At 39.2% G+C, this 23272-nt stretch overlaps 1 protein-coding gene across 1 annotated transcript in view; it reads right to left on the minus strand.

Annotated features, from left to right (window-relative positions):
• LOC118556351 (netrin receptor UNC5D-like) overlaps positions 1–23272 on the minus strand; it is a gene marked incomplete at its 3' end in the record, with an annotated part of 55449 nt that overhangs the window by 19312 nt on the left and 12865 nt on the right. The window contains exon 2 of the mRNA XM_036133457.1: positions 21557–21763. Coding sequence (XP_035989350.1) covers positions 21557–21763 — 207 coding nt within the window. The remainder of the gene's footprint in view (positions 1–21556; positions 21764–23272) is intronic.

Here is a 23272-nt window from a genome sequence, read left to right on the forward strand (position 1 = left end):
ATATTTAAAAAAAACAATACAATCAAAGTTTATTTATAAAGCACAAACACAGAGGGAAAGGATCTGTACAGATAAAAGCAAAAATATATACTACACCAATACAACTACTAAAATTCAAAACAGGTAGTCAAAAGTAGAGGGACTTGACAGCTTTGACCTGGCTGTCAAATATAAGCAGATTGTCCTTTTTAAAAACAAGATTGGTGGAGGTCAGCTTCAGAAATTGGCCAAGACACCCCAGGCTCAAATATAGACAGTTTGATGTTTTTTGATGATGATCTTTTTTCCATTAAAATTTAACAAATTTAAAGCCATCCACCCCTTTCACCAGAGGTTGCGTCACCCCTATGTGGCACATAGATTTGGCAAACGACTGCATAAATGTGAAACGAGACACCTTGCTTACAAAGAATGGATCCAAGAGGGAGCAGATGAAGTGGACAAAGTAGGGGGCTAAAAACTTAACAGTGAGGAACCCCATATAAAACCGTTAGTCAGTCAGGTAAGACCTTAACCACACCAGTGTTGTTGTTTAGATGGCTACACACTGCTCTAAGCAAGATACAATTCAATTCAATTCAATTCAATTTTATTTATATAGCGCCAAATCATGAAACATGTCATCTCAAGGCACTTTACAAAGTCAAGTTCAATCATATTATACAGATTGGGTCAGATTATACAGATTGGTCAAAAATGTCCTATATAAGGAAACCAGTTGATTGCATCAAAGTCCCGACAAGCAGCAGTCACTCCTGGGGAACCGTAGAGCCACAGGGAGAGTCGTCTGCATTGTACATGGCTTTGCTGCAATCCCTCATACTGAGCAAGCATGAAGCGACAGTGGGAAGAAAAACCACCCATTAACGGGAAGGAAAAACCTCCGGCAGAACCGGGCTCAGTATGAACGGTCATCTGCCTCGACCGACTGGGGTTACAGAAGACAGAACAGAGACACAACAAGACAGACAAACAAGCACAGAAGCACACATTGATCTAGTAATCTGTTCTACATTAGATGGTAGTAGCGGGTGAGCCGTCTTCTCTGGATGATGTCACAGTTAACAGAACGCCAGACCAGGTGTACCTACTATGAAGAAAAAGAGAGAGAGCAAAAAGTTAAAAGCTGAAATGACGACAGTCATTTCAATGTAATACAATGCAAAACTGGAGAACAGTAGACTGAAGAACAGTAGAAATCAGTAGAGTGAGAAAATTAGACCCTGATGTCCTCCAGCAGCCTAGGCCTATCACAGCACAACTATAGAGATAGCTCAGGGTATGAGCCACTCTAACTATAAGCTTTGTCAAAAAGGAAAGTTTTAACATTAGTCTTAAAAATAGATAGGGTGTCTGCCTCACGGACCAAAACTGGGAGTTGGTTCCACAGGAGAGGAGCCTGATAGCTAAAGGATCTGCCTCCCATTCTACTTTTAGAGACTCTAGGAACCAGCAGCAGACCTGCAGTCTGAGAGCGAAGTGCTCTGTTAGGAACATACGGGGTAATCAGAGCTCTGATATATGGTGGAGCTTGATTATTAAGGGCTTTATACGTTAGAAGGAGAATTTTAAATTCTATTCTTGATTTAACAGGAAGCCAATGAAGGGAAGCTAAAATTGGAGAAATATGATCCCTCTTGTTGATTTTCATCAGAACTCTTGCCGCAGCATTTTGAATCAGCTGAAGACTTCGAACTGCATTTTGTGGACTTCCTGATAGTAAAGAATTACAATAGTCCAGCCTTGAAGTAACAAATGCATGGACTAGTTTTTCAGCATCACTCCTGGACAGAATGTTTCTAATTTTGGCGATATTCCGGAGGTGAAAAAAGGAAACTCTGGAAACCTGTTTAATATGGGATTTAAATGACATGTCTTGGTCGAAAACAACACCAAGATTTTTAACTTTATTACCAGAGGCCAAGTTAATGCCATCCAGATTAAGGGATTGATTAAGAACTTTATTTTTTGAAGACTCTGGCCCAAAGATTACAACTTCTGTCTTGTCAGAATTTAAATGCAGGAAATTTAAAGTCATCCAGCTTTTGATGTCATCAAGACATGACTGCAGTCGAAGTAACTGATTGGATTCATCAGGATTTATGGATAAATATAGCTGAGTGTCATCAGCATAACAGTGGAAATTAATCCCATGCTGTCTGATAATTTTGCCAATCGGAAGCATATATATAGTAAATAGAATTGGTCCAAGGACTGAACCCTGTGGTACTCCACAAGTGACCCTAGAGTTTGAGGAAGATTTATTATTAACATGAACAAACTGGAATCTGTCCGACAGATAAGATTTAAACCAGCCTAATGCTTTTCCCTTAATCCCTACAGTATGCTCAAGTCTTTGTAGGAGAATATTGTGATCAACTGTATCAAATGCAGCACTGAGATCTAACAGGACAAGTATAGACACAAGTCCATTATCTGAGGCCATGAGAATATCATTAGTGACCTTCACCAGAGCTGTTTCAGTGCTATGATGAGCTCTGAAGCCTGACTGAAACTCCTCAAGTAGGTCATTACTTTGTAAATGTTCACATAGTTGATTAGCAACTACTTTCTCAAGAATTTTAGATAAGAAAAGAAGATTAGATATAGGTCTGTAATTTACTAACTCATCTTGATCAAGAGATGGTTTCTTAAGTAAAGGTTTAATAACAGCTACTTTAAAAGCCTGTGGTACATATCCATTTACCAAGGATACATTAATCATGTCTAAAATAGGACCACTGATCAGAGGGAATACCTCCTTAAACAACTTGGATACAATAATTGTATGAGCCACCATGTCATAACTAAATCTCACAATTAAATCCAAGAGCACAACAACAACACAGTCCCCAGAATCAGTGGCTACAAAGGTGTCATTATAAACCTTTAAAAGTCCAAACTGTGTACTGTGCAAACATTTAAAACCATGATGAAACGTTTCGAGAATAGTTCATTAAAAGGAATGCCTTTAACTGGGTATAACATACACCATCTTTGTCAGAATGTTTCATATGAAATTCTGTTTTGAAATTGGTCTAAAATGACTAAGAACTGCAGCATCCAAGCAGGATAAATTTGCATTTATTCAAATCCAGTCTAAATGTAACGTATTGATTAAAGCCACAGTGAAAAGGGAGGCACCGTGTTCACATTGATTAAATCATGTCCAAACAGGAATAAGTGGCTGCAGAAAAACCACAAAGGCTTTTTCCACACGTAAGGCAACTAAATTAAATCTGTCACTATGTCAGTTCAGGAGGCGTACGGTGGACTCACGGCACACAAAGACCTCACACCGAAAAATTAAAAGATACAACTGTTTCTTTCCCCTCTTTTTCACTCATGTTCCTTTTTTAAAATGAACATGTAATAGTCAGTGAAATTACTTTCACTTTACCTTGTTTTCTTTTGACTTAGCCCAAGTCCCATTTACTTTTTTTTTATATATTTAAATGTAACTTTGTTTGTGATATGACGTTGTACAGTAGGGTGCAGCATTTGTTGATTTTGTCGTTTACTTTGTTTTTGGACACACACACCTTTCAGTGATCTAAACTAGGCATGGATCAGCATGAGCCTCTTACAGTATGACATGAATAAAGATATGACTTCCGTAAAAATAACAGGATTTCACCGTATTACAGTGTTTACACAGAAATGGACAACACATATGAATGACGCAATCAAAGGACAAAGCTTAGTTAACCCTACTGCTGCTAAAACAGTCATTATCTGTGACCTTTTTATTGCTATTTTTTACAGGACTGTCTCAGAAAATTTGAATATCGTGAAAAAGTATACTAGTAGGCTATTTAACTAATCACTTGAATCGTCTAATTAACTCGAAACACCTGCAAAGGTTTCCTGAGCCTTGAATAACACTCAGCTTGGTTCAGTAAACCAAATCACAAGTATGGGGAAGACTGCTGATCTGACTGCTGTCCAGAAGACCATCATTGACACCCTCCATCAGGAGGGTAAGACACAAAAAGAAATTTCTCAAAGAGCAGGCTGTTCACAGAGTGCAGTTTCAAAGCACATTCACAAAAAGTGTGTTGGAAGGGGGAAATGTGGCAGGAAACGCTGCACAACCAAGATCTGGCACCTGCCCACAGTGCCAAAACCAGCAGTAACTGGTGTACTGACCATGGCATTACTGTCCTTGATTGGCCTGCCAATTCCCCTGACCTGAACCCCATAGAGAATTTGTGGGCTATTGTGAAGAAGAAGCTGAAAGACACCAGACCCAACAATGCAAATGAGCTAAAGGCCGCTATTGAAGCATCCCGGGCATCCATAACACCTCAGCAATGCCACAGGCTGATTGCCTCCATGCCACGCCGCATTGATGCAGTAATCTGTGCAAAAGGATTCCCAACCAAGTACTGAGTGCATTAATTGACATTTTCAAATGTTTGATTTTGTTTTGCTTTTATCATTTTTTTTTTTTACTTGGTCTGAGGAAATATTCTAATATTTTGAGATAGGATTTTTGAGTTTTCTTCAGCTGTACGCCATAATCAGCGATATTAAAACAATAAAAGGCTTGCGATATTTCAGTTGATTTGTAATGAATCCAGAATGTATGACATTTCATGTTTTTTAATTGCATTACAGAAAATAAAGAACTTTATCACAATATTCAAATTTTCTGAGACAGTACTGTATATTCTCATTGATGGAGACAAAAATACAGAATAAAGCTGATAAAGGAACTTTGATTTTCATTTGTTTTTACAGCAAATAATACTATATATTCCTGTCATTTTGCTCCTCATAGATTAACACTCAGAGAGTGTTAATTAATTGGTTAATTAGGCGAGCTGTCTGTTCACCCAGCTTGAACAGATATGCCACTTGCAGTTTGGCTAACAAATAGTTTAAAACAGTGTTATCTTAATAAGAACAATTGTTGGGGCTAATTTAGTCTCCAAACTATCTATTTCCCATAAAGAAATTTGTCTTGTAAGTGAAATATTGTAGAAACCAACTTTCAATAGGTAGAGGTGATGGAGGGCTGCATTAATTTATGCTCCATACGACCCCGGAAAACTACTGTCAATGCAACACTTTTTCTGGCAGGGCAAAAAAAATATTTAAACCATAGGAACAGTGTGAAAAAAATGTAAACTGAACGCTATGTGAGAATGTACACATTTATTTCGCCATTCAGCCTATGCCCCTGATGTATTACAAAATGGACATTACTTAAATTCAGGTTGCTATCATCTTCTCCTGCAACTATGCTTTATTTTCATTTGCTTCATAAGTTAGATTGTTTTATCAAAACTTTGATTTTTGTCGGTTGGATTGATAAAAACAAACATCTCATACGCATATATTTCTAAAACTAAAGCTGAGAGTTGTTTTCATGCCATAATTATGAAGACGGCAATCCACAAAGTAAGAAACACTAGTTTTCAACTTTCAAAGATCTAAATAAGGGACAAAGGAAAACAAAACAAAAATAAAATGCGACAGCTGCGTAAAGAACATTAGATGATTCAAACAGATCTTAGCAAGATGACAGCAAAAGGGACAGAATTTTATCTCTCCATGTTCCATAATTTGCTTTTAAATGTCACATTATCCGACTTTAGCAACTGGTTAAGGCTCATTATTTTCCCATCAATAAACTTCACTTCATTCAGACAGTGTTGTTTTCTTTGCAAAACAAACTCCGCTCTGCTTTTATTGAGTCATTTTCAAATGCCACTCCGATTGCCACATCTTTCTGGGAAAGTTGAATGTTTTCGTCACGGCCTGCTCTCATGGGGTTTAGTTTACATTTTCACTTTTCTGTATCAGGATTTTACTCAACTAACCAAAACCCTTTTGCTGTTATCGTATCGTACAATACCTGTGACAAAGGCTTCTCTTTTTATTATGTGAAATGTGCATGTTGACAGGGGACGACATAGCTATTTGATTTAGTCCGGAAAAAAAAAAAGTCTAACCACTGGTTTAACATCTAGCTAACTTGAGATCTTGTGAGCTTTAGATGGATTGTCTAGCTTAGAGCATAGGAGCCCTGAGGTGGTGAAACGGTTATCAACAGGGCTAAAACAGATCACCTTAAATCAGTTGAGTTTTTTTTCCCAACCTGCAAGCATACTTTGGAACATTTATATTTTAGGCAATGAAATTGGTAACTTTTCTTTCTTTTGTAGCCTTGAACTTTTTCATTTGGGTCCTTCGATCCAAAAAAAGAACAACAGACCATTTCTTGAAAAATCTAATAATTTTTACATGTAAAGTTTTGGAAATGATTTAGAAAGGAACTAGAAAGGAAGAAAGGAACTTAAACCTGTTTGGCTCTGGTGTTGGCCTGGTTGAAAGATGGGAACCAGTGGACAGGCTTACATATAGTCTGCTGTTTGGCAACCATAATGATTGAGTTTGCCCCATCACATGATGGACAACATTATGTGCTTCCTGTATGTGTTGGAAATAAACAATGCAAATTGGAGAACAGTAGGAGAACTCAGCAGAGTGAGAAAATAGACCCTGATGTCCTCCAGTAGCCTAAGCCTGTAGCAGCATAACTATAGAGATAGCTCAGGGTAACATAAGCCACTCTAACTATAAGCTTTGTCAAAAAGGAAAATTTTAAGATTAGTCTTAAAAGTAGACGGGGTGTCTGCCTCACGGACCAAAACTGGGAGTTGGTTCCACAGGAGAGGAGCCTGATAGCTAAAGGATCTGCCTCCCATTCTACTTTTAGAGACTCTAGGAACCACCAGCAGACCTGCAGTCTGAGACCGACTCATCCCTGCCAGATCGTCTTGTCTTGCCTCATGTACACTGCTGTCTTGTCACTTCCAGATTCTGTGTGATCAGCCTGTTGAACTCTAAATCTCTGCTCGTGTTCAGCCCTCACTGACGTAAGTCTCCAGTGTCTGCGTGCTGCTCACTACTGCCCTGTTTTCCTTGAGATCCATCTGCTTGCTCTGCCCTTTCTGCTGGGTCGTCGGCCTACACCTTCTGTTCTGGTACTCCTGTCCTGGTTCTGCTCTCAACACTACCTGCATATTCTGGTCCCCTGTTCATCCATGCCTGCCTCCTTCATCTGCAATTATTCACTTTCTACAATCAACTTTTTACAGACTAAGCTCTGTGTCCTGCTGAATATCAGGTTCTCTAGGGCTAATCATAAAAGGAATAGAGTGGTGTAGGGCTGAAATTGTCAATGGAAAAATGGCATTACTGACCTGTCTAAGTTACTCTCAAACATCAGCGCTTGCACAGCTAGCATCTGAGCTTATTGGCATCCTTTGATTTGGCTGCCTCACTGGAAAAGTGCCTTCCAGCAGTATATTGATGAAACAGAATTTCATCCATCCCTCCGACCATTATCTCTACCCTCTTGTCCTTATAGGATCACTAGGGCTGGTGGCTATCTCCAGCGATCACCGGCAGAGAGCCAAGGTACGCTCTAGACAGGCTTCTAGTCCATCACTGGACAAGGTAAATTTCATTTATACAAAAATGGATCAAACAGGTAGAAGTGTTTAGAATAAAAAAGGCATATTTCTGTTCTATTTCTGTCCTATTTTAAGAAATCAAAAGTCAGACCTTGTTGACACCTCCTTTTCATGTAAAGCTGAGACGTTAGGATTAAGTCACAAAAGATTAGTTACAGGTATGCAGCCTCGTACTAATCTGCAACATATCATGTGGGATGAAAGACATATGAATAATCAATGTCAGCAAATGGGCTTCAGTTCCAGTAAATGCATTTTTCAAGTGGTATATAGGGCACTCATTTTCGGTTCTTGGTAGGGGAACCTCCTCGCCACAGACAGGAACAAGCTGAACCAGGTGGTCGAACAGGCCGGGGACATAATCGGTCACCAGCACATGTATCCCCTTGATCTACATAAACGTGCTTTGAGGAAAAAAGCAAGCCAGGTTTACAATGACCCAACATATCTTCTACAATCCTTCCTTTAAGCTGCTGCCATCCGGTAGGAGACTTGATGGTCCCAACACAAAAACAAACCGCTATAAAATCTAAATTATCCCCTCCGCTGTGCTCATTCTGAACAAAGAATAGGTTAAATGGACACACATTGATTACATAATTTTTGTCTTTTTTTTACACAATGATTTTAATGAAGTCAGTATCCTGAGTTTTAGCTGTATTTTAAGTGTTATTTTTATCTGTGTATGTTGGGTGAGTGCTTGTTTTGCCAGATGTCAAAGAAAAAATCTCCTATACTGGATTCTTGCGACATAAGGAGACCACGATGAATCCTTGAACTAAATAATCAGGTCAATGGTTCACACTTAGGGAACAATGTGCACCTTTTACAGTTTTTACAGCTTTCTTCCTTTTTGGTCAAAGGGCAGGATACACACTAAAGATACTAAAAAAAGTCTAGAAATGATTTATCATGATTTCACTTTTTAACATCATAAAAACCTGGTGCCTTTATCTGGATTGTGTTCATCTTTTGTATATCCTAACTAGGGTTGTCACAATACTAAAAATTTGGCGAATTTCTCGGCCTGCTCTGTGCTCGCTCTCAGCCCTGAAAATAAGACAAAGCCAAGCGTGAGCACAGAGCAGGAGGGGTAGAGTTTCAGAGTTGAGCATGCGGCAGACACGTATCGAGTGAGCGTATCGCACACTCGTCTTACTGCAAGTTTATTATAGAAGGAAAGTTATGGTGGGAATGGCTCTGCACACAGATCCTTTCCCTTCACCAATGTTAAAGGAGCGGGGGCAACGGAGGACAGCCCACCTTATTCGTATAATGACGCAGAAATACATAAGGGGAAGAAAAAAAAGAGGAGTCAGAAAAACTTAAAAAGAATACATGGAAATAAAAAGGCTTGTGGAAAAAAAAACAGGCTATAAAAATTAAATGGTGAAAAAAAAGTGAATTGCGCATGCATCGAAACCCCCAAAAAGTTAAAATCAAATGCAATTTGATGCAAAGAAAAAAATAATAATAATAATGAAGGCCAAGTAAATCATAAATCGTAATGAAGTAAAATTTTAAAAATGTCAACATTACATAAGAGGAGTTCACCCTGTAACTAGTAGGTTGCCAGTTTGAACCTCCACTCTGACTGACTCGGTTGTTGTGTCCATGGACAAGACACTTCACCCACTTTGCCTGCTGCCAGTGGTCAGAGGGCCCAGTGGCACCTCACTTCTGTCAGTCTGCCCCAGGGCAGCTGTGGCTCATCACTAGCAGCATATGAATGAATGGGTGAATTCATGGGTGTAGCGTAAAGTGCTTTGGAGCTATGATAAAGTGCTATACAAGCCTTTTACCATTTACTAGGCCATTTATATATTTCATTCCTCCACACATCAGCCCTCCTTTAGAAAAATCTATGTTTAAGTGCCACTTCTCTGTTTGGTAAAACAATTGACCAGATAATGCTGATAGTACAGGTGTTAATATCCTGTATGGAAGTATGTACCTTTGGTTTGGTCATACAGTTATCTTAATTTATTATAATTGCTTATATTTAAAGCCACTAGGGGCTAGACCTTTAACTTCCAGGTTTAGTGTCCCAGAAGGCCACTGGCAAAGTTGAACTCCTTCTAATGCTGCATTCAGCCCGAACACAATTCGAGCGCCAGGGGCATGTGGTTTATATGTGGTCCACCTATGGTGGATGCAGATCTAGGAGTGTCGAGAGATCCTTGGGCGCATTTCACCTGTCAGGTATGGCACATTTTGAGATTTCAAGCATTTTCAAGAGTTAGAAAATCGGAAGTTTTGCAGCTGGTCGCGGCGTGTCAACCAGTAAGAGAGACTCCACTGAGTGACGTACTGGCACATTTGACAAAGGGCAGGATGACCATAAATAGCTAGGAAGGCCACAATGGAGGACAAACTCATTGTCGCTATTTGTGCCTATGCTATTATCTATGACCAGTCCAGCTATCACTGCAGAGAGTAGAAAGGACCTTGCCTGGAGGAGGATTAGTGAGGAAATTGAGATCTTGGGTAAGTTATAAAAATTTAACTAAACTTTTTTCCTCGCATTTGAGGAGAAGAACAGGGTAGCTCCTGACGACGAGCGTCAGACCAGTCTGTCTACACTTTGCTCAGAGCGTCAGAAACGTTTCGTACAAGTGTCCAAGTTGTGGCGTTGGATGCCTTTTTGACGCTTAAATTGCGTTCGGTCACAGCATAAGACTGTTTCTTTTTGGAATCTGAAAGCAGACCACTTTTGACCAGCAGATGGAGAATGGCCGCATTCATCTCACAACATGCAATCTTACATCAGAGAACCAAAAATATGTCTGGTCACGTAAGTGACATATGGGTTTTGTTTTATTGTTACGACCTCGGATGGGTCATGTGACCTAGAGCAGTTCTAGTTACACTGGCGAGTGCTTGAGAAGGACAGCCTGCACAGAGCATCGATACACACCAAGTGCTGAATATCAACCTGAAAAATCCTTTAATATATCTCGAATTAAGGCAATAATTGGGTCAAAAACTACACTTCAATTTGCTGATGATACAAATAAATGTTACTATGAGGGATACATTTGTTGACGCAAATCTGTATCATTGAATGATTCATTTCTACTATATCTTTCATCTTTTATTATTTTGTATTAATTATATTGAGGCATTGATTATTTTGAAAAAGCCTAATCCTAACACCAGCTGTTCAGATTTAGTTTTTTCACGTCTGCATTTTTTTCCGCCTGCGTTTTCTGAGGGGGGGCTACACAACATGTAATGGTAAAGCTATATATGTCCAGCTGCCTTTGGATATCCATGGTTTTTGTCCTCTGCCTTAAACCCTCTGGTCAAACAGTGTTAAGGCATGTGTTGTTGTGTCTGTCTCCATTTAATTCACAGGTTGCTGCTTTAATAACTACAGCCCCCTGCTCACTCCAGAACCCCAAGGCGATTCTACCGACTGAGCCACACCATAATAGCTTGTAGTGATCTATAGCTGCTCCACTGCCTCCTACAGACGAAGCTGGATGAAGAACAAGATGTGTTTCGGTGGACAAAGGGTTTTTAGTTTCACAACTTGAGGCTCATAATCCTTTTCAAGTTGACTCAGGTTGTGGGAAAAAAGAAACAACTCACAAAAGCTCAATAATCCTAATTAAGGCCAAAAGCACGCTTCAGCCGCCGTGAGACACTTTGGCATCTGGGCTAAATTTCAGATTTAAAAATATATCTCTTTCAGTATGTAATGAGATAAAAGCAGAAGACAATGTGAAAGGGAATTAGGTCAACAAAGAGAAGCCTGATTACTGAATTGATTAACACAACAAGGAAAAACACACATTCTGCTTTCTCAGCCGGCACGAAACAGACATTAAGCAAGTTTGAGGACTCCTCGAGGCTTACTGGCGAGCGCCTCCTGAGACTAAGTGTAATAACAGCTTTTTCTCTCTTGGCATTTAAAGGTTGCTTAAGTGACCTGCTGGCAACTGGAAGTCTGCCTGAAATGAAGATTCCTTTCCTTGGTTGCGTGAGGAGTTCAGTGTGAAAGTAATTTATTTATGCAGTCATGAAGAACTGTACACTACAAACATTAAGCTACACTTGTACTTTGTTCTCGTGGACACAAATTTCAATTTAACTCACATAGTCGTTCTGTGTGTTTTTAAATATTATACTAAGAAAGCGGACTGATTTAAAGCCATTTTGTAGTTGGAAAAGGAATAATGCTGTTTGAGTGTGTCGTGACATCCGAGTGTGGGCTGTCAAAGATTGGCCGTGTGTAGTGTTCTTAAAAATCAAGTGATATTGGAATCAGTTTGGGAACATTTCATTCTTTCCAGAATCCTTTGAGCTATAATACAGTAAGGCTTTTGAAATATTCCTCTGTCATACCCTTGTGTTCATTTTGGAGTTTATCCCTGTGTGAGGTCATATAATAAAGGAGACAAGCTCACAGGATGGTTTTGTTTTTCAGTTGAAATGCTTTTGACATTATTTGGCCGAAGTGGGCGACAGTGGTGAAGCTCTTTTATGCACTACATTCTTTTAACAATTTCCCCTGTTCTTGCTGCTGCTTTTATGAGAGTGAGAAACATTTGTCTGCAGGCACATCTGGAGATAATTACAGACACAAAATGTACCTCTAGCTTACTTGTTGAAAAGAATTTCAAAAACGTGTTCTTAAAAACACCTACTGTACTTCATTTAGCAGGTTAAACATGGGTAATGATCCATCTGGCCTGTGTATCATCATCACAAGCTTATTTTGTTGACAGTAGCTAATGTTACTAAAATACAAGACTGATAAAAATGTTAAGGAATATGACAGCTTCAAAGGTCAGTTCTGAAATAGTCATAATGTAATTTCAGACATATTCTGGGTCTAAAAATTCTGGACTCATCATTAGGTTCATTTCACATTGTTTTCTTGATTTTTTAGGCAATACATTCAGCATCACTTTCTAACATAGACTCATTTTATACGGATATTATCACTGTTGAATCCAGCTACAAGTAAAACAACCCTGGAATTTCAGTCCACTAACTCATCAGGATTTAAGATGTAAATTAAAATGCATGTTAGTTATCTTTTAAAGTATTCCGTGCTTGCATCCGTAATTGCATTACCAATTCACCTGGCTCGTGACACAGCCATTCAGTTTCTCTGCCGTCTCTGCTGTTGTGTGTGCATTGCGCCTCTGTTAAGACATTTACTGAGTGCAGAGTTACTCTGTAAAGTTTACTAATCTATAAACAGCTGTAATCTACTTATCTATTCATACACTCACTCATGGAATCGTTCTTTATTTGCTGCATTATCTATCTCGTCGTAATTGAACCCGGGCTCATGTTCAAAAGTAGTTGACAACACGTTTTGAAGATTATTTAGAATTTTTATTTTCTAATATAACGTTCTGGTGGAGCATCAATAACTAATCTTTGTTTATAGGACATTGGAAAAGAGCCACTGTGCACCAGCCAATCACAGGGCAGGATGGTAGGAGGAAGCCAGAAGACCTGGAGAAAACTGACGAAAACCCCAGGCCTGGACTCAAAACCAAGACCAGCTGAATGCATGGAAGCTGCATTTAAACAAATGGTCCATGGGGCAGTCCAGAAATTTAAACATGATTTTCTGAAGTTTTCTTACGCATAGTAATCTGAAAATAGTGTGTTCAGCCCAAAGACATTTGCCATTGTCTTCTACGAGAGAATGGTCTTGTACGTATGTAAGGATTGTTGCAATGAGAAGATGTAAAATTACAGAACTGGACAAAGGCAGCAGACTTCAGGTGTCATTGTCTTCCCCTGGATCGGACCGTCTCGTTGCAGAGAAACAAACTCAAGGCTCCCCCTGATTCAGCGTTATAGTGAGCTGTATTTTCAAGCACATCATATTTTTGAATACATATGTTATCATTATTATATTTATCACAGTTTTTATGCCCATTGTATTGTTTTGTTTTGCTGTATTTATCTCCGCCACACCTTAAAGGTCAGTCTGGGGAAAATATTGGCTGACATTAAACCGATCTGTGGCGCAAAAAAAGGTTGAGGACAACTGTTTTAGAGTATATCTCTGTTTTTACAGAATATATGTTGGTCTTTAGATCTTAACCATTCTAACACATTAATGTGTTTTCAGGTAAAGCCTCCCATTGGAGCTCTGGCTGCGTGTATCAGGTCTTTCGAAACGTGCAAGAAATAGCATGTGTGTATTTTCAATAATTGTACTAGATGCTTGGTTTCCAATGAAAACGAGTAAGTGCAATAAATTGCAAAGGAATGGACGTTATTACGGTAGCTTGATTTTAGCATTTAAATATATGCCCTCACCCGACCATTAATTTATCATTCCAGTCATTTCTATATATTCATATCACCAACAGTGTTTAACAGTTTTGAGTGTTTTCACACCATGTTTGCATTGGCTGTGTAATTGTGTGTTTCTGTTCCCAGGACAGGCTGACGTGTTTTTAGTTTCCAAGGTGGGCCCCACATAAATGTAGTGCTTGTCAACAGGGCACAGGTTGGTTGTAAAAAGGCAACTAGAGCCAGATGCAGATGAAAAGAACCCCAAAACAAGTCCCATCAGTGAGCTGTAGCATATTTCACAGCCACAGTCAAATTTGTCTAATAAGTATTGTCTCAATAAATCCAGGATTATTCTTTGGTTCTGTAGCATGTATATACAATAGATGGATGGATGGAAATTTTATTTGACTGACTGAAGAAACACATATGTGTTGAAAATGTCCCTACATAAATAGTGTTAATATAACTAATAGTTTTAATGGAGCAATATAACTCAAATCCCTGAGCTTTGAAATCATACATACAATGTTTATTAATCTCTTTCAGTGTTAGTTTTGTGGATATCATGAACTATTTCTCAAATTGTTACACTTTAATTACACTGCTTACATAACAGTAATGCTTTGCTAATAAGAACTGCTCACATTCAAGCCAAGCAAGAGCAAATTAAAACTTTATGTAATGGGATGAGGATGAATTTATGTAGGGCAAGAAGACTCGGTGATCCTGTTTAAAAGTCCAGAAGAAGCGTAGCATTTCATTTACTTAGCTTAAATAGATCAAAAAGAACATTACATTCTGAGCATGTTATAATCACGATCAACATTTAGAGTAGTCTCGCAATAGGAAAAAAAGGATGATTTTCAGATTGCCGTTAATAGCATTTTAGGTTTATTTTTAGAAATCACTTCATGATTGCATTTTTTTTTTAAATTCATTTTACTGTATCTGACTCTGATTCCCTTTTGAGCATCACACTTAGAGTAAATAAGAATAAAGAAGAAGGAGGTACTGAGATATGTGAGGTTCTTCATATCATGAAATACCCAGTCCCCATTGTCTGCGCATAGATTTTATATGAAACCTCAAGCTTTGGATCAACTTGCCTCTTCATGCGTCTAAAGATGATCAGGAGAGCTTGAACAGTCCTGATGAATAATTTCAACAGTAAAATATTGAAAGAGTTTTTTTTTTTCCCATTTTGGTACTGTCTGTCTTAGAGCCCCCTCACCTTCTAAAGCAGCCTCTGATGTTACTGTTGTACAGTAAGGGATCGTCGGTGTGAGACCGTCAATTTCTGGTTTCATATATTAATAGGACATAAATATACAACAATACAAACTACAAGCAAGCAGCACCATCAGTGACATATTATTATGATGATGATGATGATGATCATTTACATTCATTATTGTTATTGCCTAATTGTTAATTATTCAGTAATTTAATAGTCTATTGATTCACAATATCTTTTTTAATTTCTTTCCTTCAATTGAAGTTATAAGTTAATTTCTAACACTTCACCTTCATGTGAATTCCTCTGCAAAGAGTTGAATCTACAATGACTGTTTCCAGCAGTTGTTTTTAACACTGATTAAAACTTAAATGCTTTAATTCTGTTGTGCATTGCTGTTAATGAACATTATTTAGCCGGTTGGCATTTTAAAGAAAAGTTTTAAAAATCAAGACAGTTTTAAAGCTAACATAAAATAAAAGCGGCTGTGAGAGAAGTTTAACAGTTTCCAAACACTATGGTTGTCTACAGAAATTGAGAATGCACAAGAGGGATGCACATACGTGTGGGAAAGAAACATTAAAATTAGGGCTGTTAATTGATTAATAAAAATTTACTAATTAAGTGCAAATCTGTTAAAACTTTTGATTAATCCCATTTCAAGTCGCGCCTGTGCATATTCTCATTTCAAGTCGGCTTGTAAAAAAGATAATTTAGGTAATCAATTATATAATCTATTCCACAAAAAGGACTTTTACAGCCTTTTGCTTTTAATTTTACATTTATTTTTTTACCTTTGACATACTTTAAAAAGCTGTGAACAAAAAAACATTAGATGGTTATTTTTCGACATTTGGTGAAAACAGCGTCATCCGCTGTCACCTACATACGCAGTGATTGCTTTCTATAAAGCGTGTGCAGTGCAAGGCAGGTGTTCATGTAAAAGGAGTCGTACGGCTGCTGCCGTGTTTCGAGCACAGTCTGACCCAAACATTGCACACTTTTTTCTCTATTTTCCGTTCTTGTGCTACACACTGGATGTGCCTCTGAGTAGTGGCGCTCCGCAGACTTCACAGATAATGCAAAGGAGCACAGACACCAGTTGTGTCAATAAAGTCAGCTCCCACACGTTATCATTGCTAGCAGCAGAGGTCCAACGATCGCATGTGCAAGTGACGCTCTCTCTAACTTCTCTCTTTGCTTCGTTGCCTTCGGGTTTTTGTACGTCTTTATTCTGGACTTTACTGTTTGCCTTCCAGGTAAATTATAAGCAAAATGTGGTTGTTTGTTTTTCCATCACTAGCTTGACTGAGAAAACAGAAGTGCGCACTACAATGCAAGTGGGGCCACATTTCAAATCGGTCGTTGCGTTAACTTATTTTATCGAGTGACGTAAAAGTGATGTAATGGGTATATAAAGTTCCTTATATAGGAACATTTTTGACCAATCTGTATAATCTGACCCAATCTGTATAATATGATTGAACTTAACTTTGTAAAGTGCCTTGAGATGACATGTTTCATGAATGGGGTACCGCGCGCGAGCTATTTTTAGAAACACAACGTCACGATGACGTCACATCACGTGGTACGCAGTGGGGCAAACTCCGGAAACCCGCCGCTGTTTTGCTGTAAAAGAGACGTGCGTTAGCCTAGGTTTTACTCGGTAAACGACTGCTTTTTCCAAATCTAAGACCATGGTTTTTAAACATTGTTGCTATGGAACGTGCAACAGCGACTCGAGTTACGCTGATCGGCCGCATATGAAGGATGTTTTCTTCAAGACTGCCAAGGAGAAATGTGCGCTTGGTACACCAGGGCGGTCGGCCTACACAACAGTTCAACCCGGAAAAAGTTACCAAATTCAAGTACATATGTAGCAAGCATTTTGTCGGAGGAAAGGGCACAACCGAAGAACATCCTGACCCAATTCCAGCGACATCAAGTCAAGGTAAGAGTATTTTGGTGGCCGACATGTTAATAAAGAAGCGCCTGCTACCATGACAGCATATAGGCTATCATGGTAGCAGGCGCTAACATGATAGCCTGCTACCAGGATAGCTTACTCAAAAACATTTCAAATGAGACAAACATTAAACATATACCCATTCCTGGACGGTGATTGCAAACAACAAAAAAAAAAAACGGCCGACGCTGCCATGATCGCCGCGCAGGAAAACAAACCAAAGCTTACCGTTCGGTCAACTCGGCCCGTTTTCTGTTTTTTTTAAGCCCTCGACACTCAAGCCATCGTTTGAGCTGAACGTTGGTGTGTTCTTCGACAGTGCGACCAGTAAACCGTGTGCCTGGGACATCGCCTTGGGAAAGTTTAACGGCTGTAAAGTCGGTCATATCGCTGTTTCTGTTGCGCTTGTAATAGCTGGGTTATCCGTGCGTTCTCTCCTGTATGCCCTACCTAAGCGGCAAAAGGGGCGTTGCTCTTGAGACGGTGACGTCACGTGCGCGGTACCCCATTGGCGCTATATAAATAAAATTTAATTGAATTGAATTAATGACGTGATCCAGGAAAAGTACACTGCTTTTCATTCATCTCTTATATAAGTAACCGGAAAATTACACATTTAATTGAGCTGCTTAAATCAAATTATAACTGCACTAAAGGTAAAATATAGACTAGTGTCATACTATAAACCATTTTGCAAAGAGACCTTTTACAGTTGACCTGTAAAATATATATAATCCCCTCTACTGGTAGAATGCCCCCCCCCATCTCCAACACTTTTTACTCTTTCGCATTGTCTCAAAGTGACAGGGAGCAGCCTTGAGCACTAACAACTCATAAACTTCATTTTTTTTTGATAGGATCAAATTCTTTGGTGATGCATGTTTGCATGTGCTATGGACAGATAAAAATGCAATAAATTGAGATCTTTTCTATTCAATTCTCGTGCGTGCTGCGGTGAAAGGGATGCATCCTGACACAGTCCAGATCCCAACAGAGCTTGTTAGGTTATGAGATACACTTCTTTTTAGTTGCTTTCACCTTCCTGCATCTCTCCCAGCGGAAAGCATATGAATGCTGACAAGGAGCCAGACGGAAGCAAAGCTATGAAACCACACTAGAGGCAGTAAAGCTGCAGAGGTCCATTGTTAACTCTGGTGGGAGATATTGTTCATTGCTGTGTGTTAACTCAACCATTAACACTTTTGCACAAACAGCAGCAAAGGGAGCAGCGTTGAAAAATTAAGGCAATCCTGAGCTGACACCCAAATGAACAAATGCATAAATGATTGTCCCAAATGTCTTGCAATGCCTTGCTAAGATGTCCCATACGCCTTTAACTTTTCTACATGTCACGATAAAACCACCACAAGAATTCACTGGAATTTTAGATAAACCTCAAGCAGTTCATAATTGGGCAGTGGAAGAAAAGTGATGCCTGCTTCTCAAAATTCTTTAGCAAGTATGGCACACATTTGAATCCAGCCCTTTGAAACGCTCCAGTACAACCAATTCTCTACAGAAGTCATTTTTATAAATAAATAGTAATTTTGTCTAAATATTAACACAGCTGTTCTGTGAAGGCTTCAGAGGTTGGCTTGAAGACGTAGAACAAAAAAAAAGGACCACAGGGATCAAGGAAGCAACAGATCTGGGATAAAGTTGAGGAGATGTTTGAGCTAGATGACATGTGAGGGTAAGCTAATGGTTCCTAATGCAAGCTTGCTGAAGAAGTACTGTATTAGTTATGTGTTAGCTATTGTAATATATATGCCGTGTGAGTTTCAGATGGCTGTCCGGTAGCAAATTTATTGCTGCAGACCGTCAGTCTGGGCGTTCAACATCGAATGCACTTCAGGGAGAACTTGTCAAAACTCTAAAGACTTGTGGACAGCCTTTCCAGAAGAGTTGAAGTTGTTGTAGCCGAGAAGGGCGCACCAACATTGTATATTGAACCCAATGGGTTAATGCCACTTTAGTTCACTTTAGTCATGGTGTGTGAGCGAATACTTTTTTGCAATATAGTGAATGTAAGAGAAAACAAGGGGAAAAAAATACGAACAGAGATTGCACTGATGCCAAGTAGCTATGTTATTGTCTTCATGCGGGAGACAATGGCATAAGAATATCCTTTTTTTGTTTACCATCAATGGGATGAGTTAGATGAAAGATGCTTAAATTTGTAAAACACTCTCCATCGTGGAATCCAGTCGTTGTGGTCCTTGGGTGTCTGTTTATTGCTTTTTACCTTTTTAAGCTTCAAAAGACATTATTTTGTTATTCACCGCTATCCGTAAGCAGCCATCAGCTCAGACAGCACTTCGATTACTTTTTGTTTGGGCTTGCTCTGTCTGGCTTCCTCTGTATCTTCTCATCAGCAACCAAAAATGCTTGCATCTCGTTGTGGGACCACAGTGTCAAATTTCCATTTCCTTTAATGCTCAGTCGGTGTAGACATATTTTTCAAAATGGCGGGTCTGATTCTTGTACGGGAGTTACTGGAATGACTGACAGTCTTCTGATATCGCATTTTCAGCTTGGCTCCCGCCGGAACCCCGGCCGAGAAGGTACTAAAAAACATAAAAGGAGGGTTGTTATTATGAAACCGTCTCCAACGGAAAACCCAAATCACCGTGTAGAGCAGGGCGTTCGGCGCTGACATGGTACTGATGGAAAAGCCTCATAAAACACTGTAATTACAGTGAAAGGTGCTTCTTCAAAGTATTGGACAGGGGGCTGAATACAAATACATGCTACACCTTTTGGACTTCTACTTGAACAAACATTCAAGATGATTGGCTATGATTGACATTCAACATGCAGGATTTTTCCTCTCCTTCACAATTGTGTCCTATACCAAGTTTGTCTATCAAACAAAATCACAGAAAGTTTTTGGTTGTAATGTGACAAATTGTGAAACATTTCAAGGGGTACTGTATTTTGCATTCTTTGCATTTAAGCGCACCAGAGGACCAAGCGGTGAATTGTACCGTGTCACTCTGGATTCATGAAAGGAACTTTACTGTAACATATCACACGGTTAGACACATTCACAACTCAAGAGCATTTCTGGGGAAAAAAGATGCATTTTTTTCAGTTTGATGTATAAACATGAGAGGATTCTTTAACCCCCTTATGGGATGATGCAACACAAAAAGGTCCAATGACTCGAAAAGGAACCCTTTTCTTTGTGCTTTTAATGGATTCAGTTGAAGTTAAGACAACAACAATAACAACAGCATTTCAGCAGGTTGCATCACTTACAGGCACAATATAGAGTTCAAAGTCTCGAGCTAAAACTAAACAAGTTGGCTTAAATGTCACTTCAGTTAAGCTGAATTGCCATACCTTTTGTGTTGGGGAAACAATATTGCGTGAACTGGGATGGATGTTTTGTCGTGAGACCATATTGGAAAAGTTAATACCTGAAAATGTCATGAAATTAAAGAAATTTAATTTACTGTTTCTGTACTGGCCAGTATATAATGAGGTTATTACAAACTTTTAGATGCTCTGCAGGCATACATCCTCTCTAATATGCCTCTTTGGATTGTTTCTAAAGGAACAGAGCAGACAAAAGCAATCTGATGAAACTTCCACACAATGTCCTCCTAACTTTAGACCAAACCCCGGACTCATTCTAAATATTATCGGTTTGGTTACAAGGAAGACAAACAAAAAAGAAGAAAAAAAGAAGAAAAGTCAAGAACATAAAATCAGAAACCAGGAAGACCAAAATAACTATTTTTTCAAAGAGTCCTAATAAAGAAACAAAACATAAAATCTGTTGAAAACAAATCCAAAGCCTTGCAGAAATAATAAACCTTTCTGGCCTTTTTACTCCTTTTTGTAAAATTACAACCTGGAATTTTCATTCATTCACTTAGCAGATCCTTTTATCTAAAGTGGGTTGCAAGGAACTCCATTCAGGCCTCGCTACATCAAGTGCCCCTGGCATACACATTAGGTGCTATTTAAAAGACAGTACAGGTGGAACAGGCACAGAAGTGCAAATGAAGTACAGGTCAGGTGGGCTTGAGTGGTAAAAGTGCATGTAAAGGCTGAGACGGCCGTAGCAGAGAGTATTTATCAGAGCAGCGCAGTGGTGGGGAATAAGCATGAGGCAGTATGAATGAGCAGGGTGTGGACCCTACTGTCATTCTACAGGCATGCGTTATTTACTTCAGGATGAGTCTGCCAGCGGTGCGTAGTTAAATAAATCGTGTCCCTTATTGTCGGATCAAACATCAGACATGTGGACCTATTGTCGAGCATTTGAAGAGCTTGTACAGGAAAAGCTGAGAGAGCTGCTGCAAGAGGATGTCAACGGTGGAGATAATCCTGTAGCAGACAGTGGTGCTTCTAAATGCACAGCAATCTAATTTAACCATGCGAAGCTCTGGGCTACTTTTTTGTAAAAACACAGTTCTTCCATTCCACCACAAATGTAACACCAAACAAAAATAGTTGCAGGTTTTCTTCTGTTTAGACACTCGAAACTGTTCTGATATAAAACCAACGCTTCTCATATAGGTGCCTTGTTTCTTCTTGGTGCTCATTGTGGGTTGATCGAAATGAAATTCACCATTTTTACTGTACCTGTCACGACATCGGTGTGCTCTTGAGACATGTGCTGGCTCTGGTGGACCCATTCTCCATTGCACTTGAAGAAGATTTGGAGCGCGGGCCGGGCCTGACACCTGAGCTTGATAGGGTTACTCTTGATAATGTAAGCATCGACAGGCTCCTCCAAGAAGCGGGGCAGGGTCCCGGACTGGCCATGCTGCAGGGCTTCACCTCTGGGGCCTGAAGAATGAAAAGAATAGAAGTGTGAAACAGAATTCACGGACAAAATACATCTGATGTTTTCATGTTACTTGTCGACAGTAAAACAATTGATTCCAGACATGTCTTTCTCCAAAAAAAAAAAAAAAAAATACACAGCACACTTAATCTTTTGATGCAGCAGTATGACGGGTTCACAACTAGTTAAGTTTCAACTCCTTCTCACCTCTGCAATGAGACCCAGGGAGACCCTTTGCTGACTTAGACATGTTATTCTGTTGTGCACCGACACTTCCACAGTCACCTCTTTGCAACTTCTCAGCACATGATATTCACCTGTGTTAAATAATTAAAATTAAACTTAAGCTTCAATAAATGTTAAGGGGTTGTTTTTTATCCTTAAGTAGCAAAAAAAAAAAAAAAACGATTGAAAGGACGTTTGCGTTTATTAGAAAACGACTAAGTCTGCAGGGGAGGATTCTCCAGAGGTCTAGTCAAGCTTTAGAGCAGCAACTTCAACTTGTAGCAATTTATTTGTAAGTGTGTGTTGTGACTTTTGTATAGCAAAGTGTAAGTATTGCCACTACATGGCAAGCAGGTGGAAAAAATGTCATCAGCTCGTAGAATTTGATAGAATTGACTTTGTGCAGTGCCTTGGGATGACAGCTGTTGTGAGTTGTCGCCATATAAATAAACTGAATTAAATTTAATTGAATTCTTCAGATGAGGAACTCAACGATCTGGCCTGCCATGCATGTTATAAGCAATGAGCTAAGAAGCCAACATTAGTTGTTGCATAGGGGGGTGCATTAGTCACACAGTATTAGAGATTTGCACTTCTGGGAAACCATCATACAAGCTGAGTTCAGGCAACAAATTTTTTTTTCTAACGAGCATATCTGAAAATATGGCTTTACCTTCTGTGCTGTTAAAGATGTCAGGGAGGCCATGAAGCGTTGAACGACTTAAATTATGTTAAAAGTGTGAATAAAGAAGAAACACAGGTCTAAGCATTTTGATGTCTCAATGCAGTTAAAATGTATTTTATGGCATTTAATCCTAAATGTCATGCTTCACATTCACAGCAAACTATTTCTCTTTTTTTTTTTAAATCTGTTTAATTTTAGGAAAACATGCAATGGCAATATATTATTGTTGATGAGTATGAGGACAGTCACAATTAACCAACATTTTCCTCACTCTTCTCTTTCTGTTTCATCATCAGGATCTACCCACCGGGCTCCATTCACTCGAGAATCCATGTTACTAAAGTATGTAGTTATTGGCCACTGTTTTAAGAACAGGGGTACAAATGCGTATTAACAGAAACAGTGACTCAGCCAATCACATTGCAGCAACTCAATGCCTTCTAGGTGCCTAGACGTGGTGAGGACAATTTGCTGAAGTTCATACTGTTCATCAAAATGGGGAAGGACAGGTGACCTCAAACATGGCGTGGTTGTTGGTGCTGGATGGTGGGTTTGAGTGTCTCTGATATAGTGGGACTTTCACACACAACCAACTCTGTGG

Source organism: Fundulus heteroclitus, unplaced genomic scaffold (assembly GCF_011125445.2).
Source record: "Fundulus heteroclitus isolate FHET01 unplaced genomic scaffold, MU-UCD_Fhet_4.1 scaffold_629, whole genome shotgun sequence".
Lineage (NCBI taxonomy): Eukaryota > Metazoa > Chordata > Actinopteri > Cyprinodontiformes > Fundulidae > Fundulus > Fundulus heteroclitus.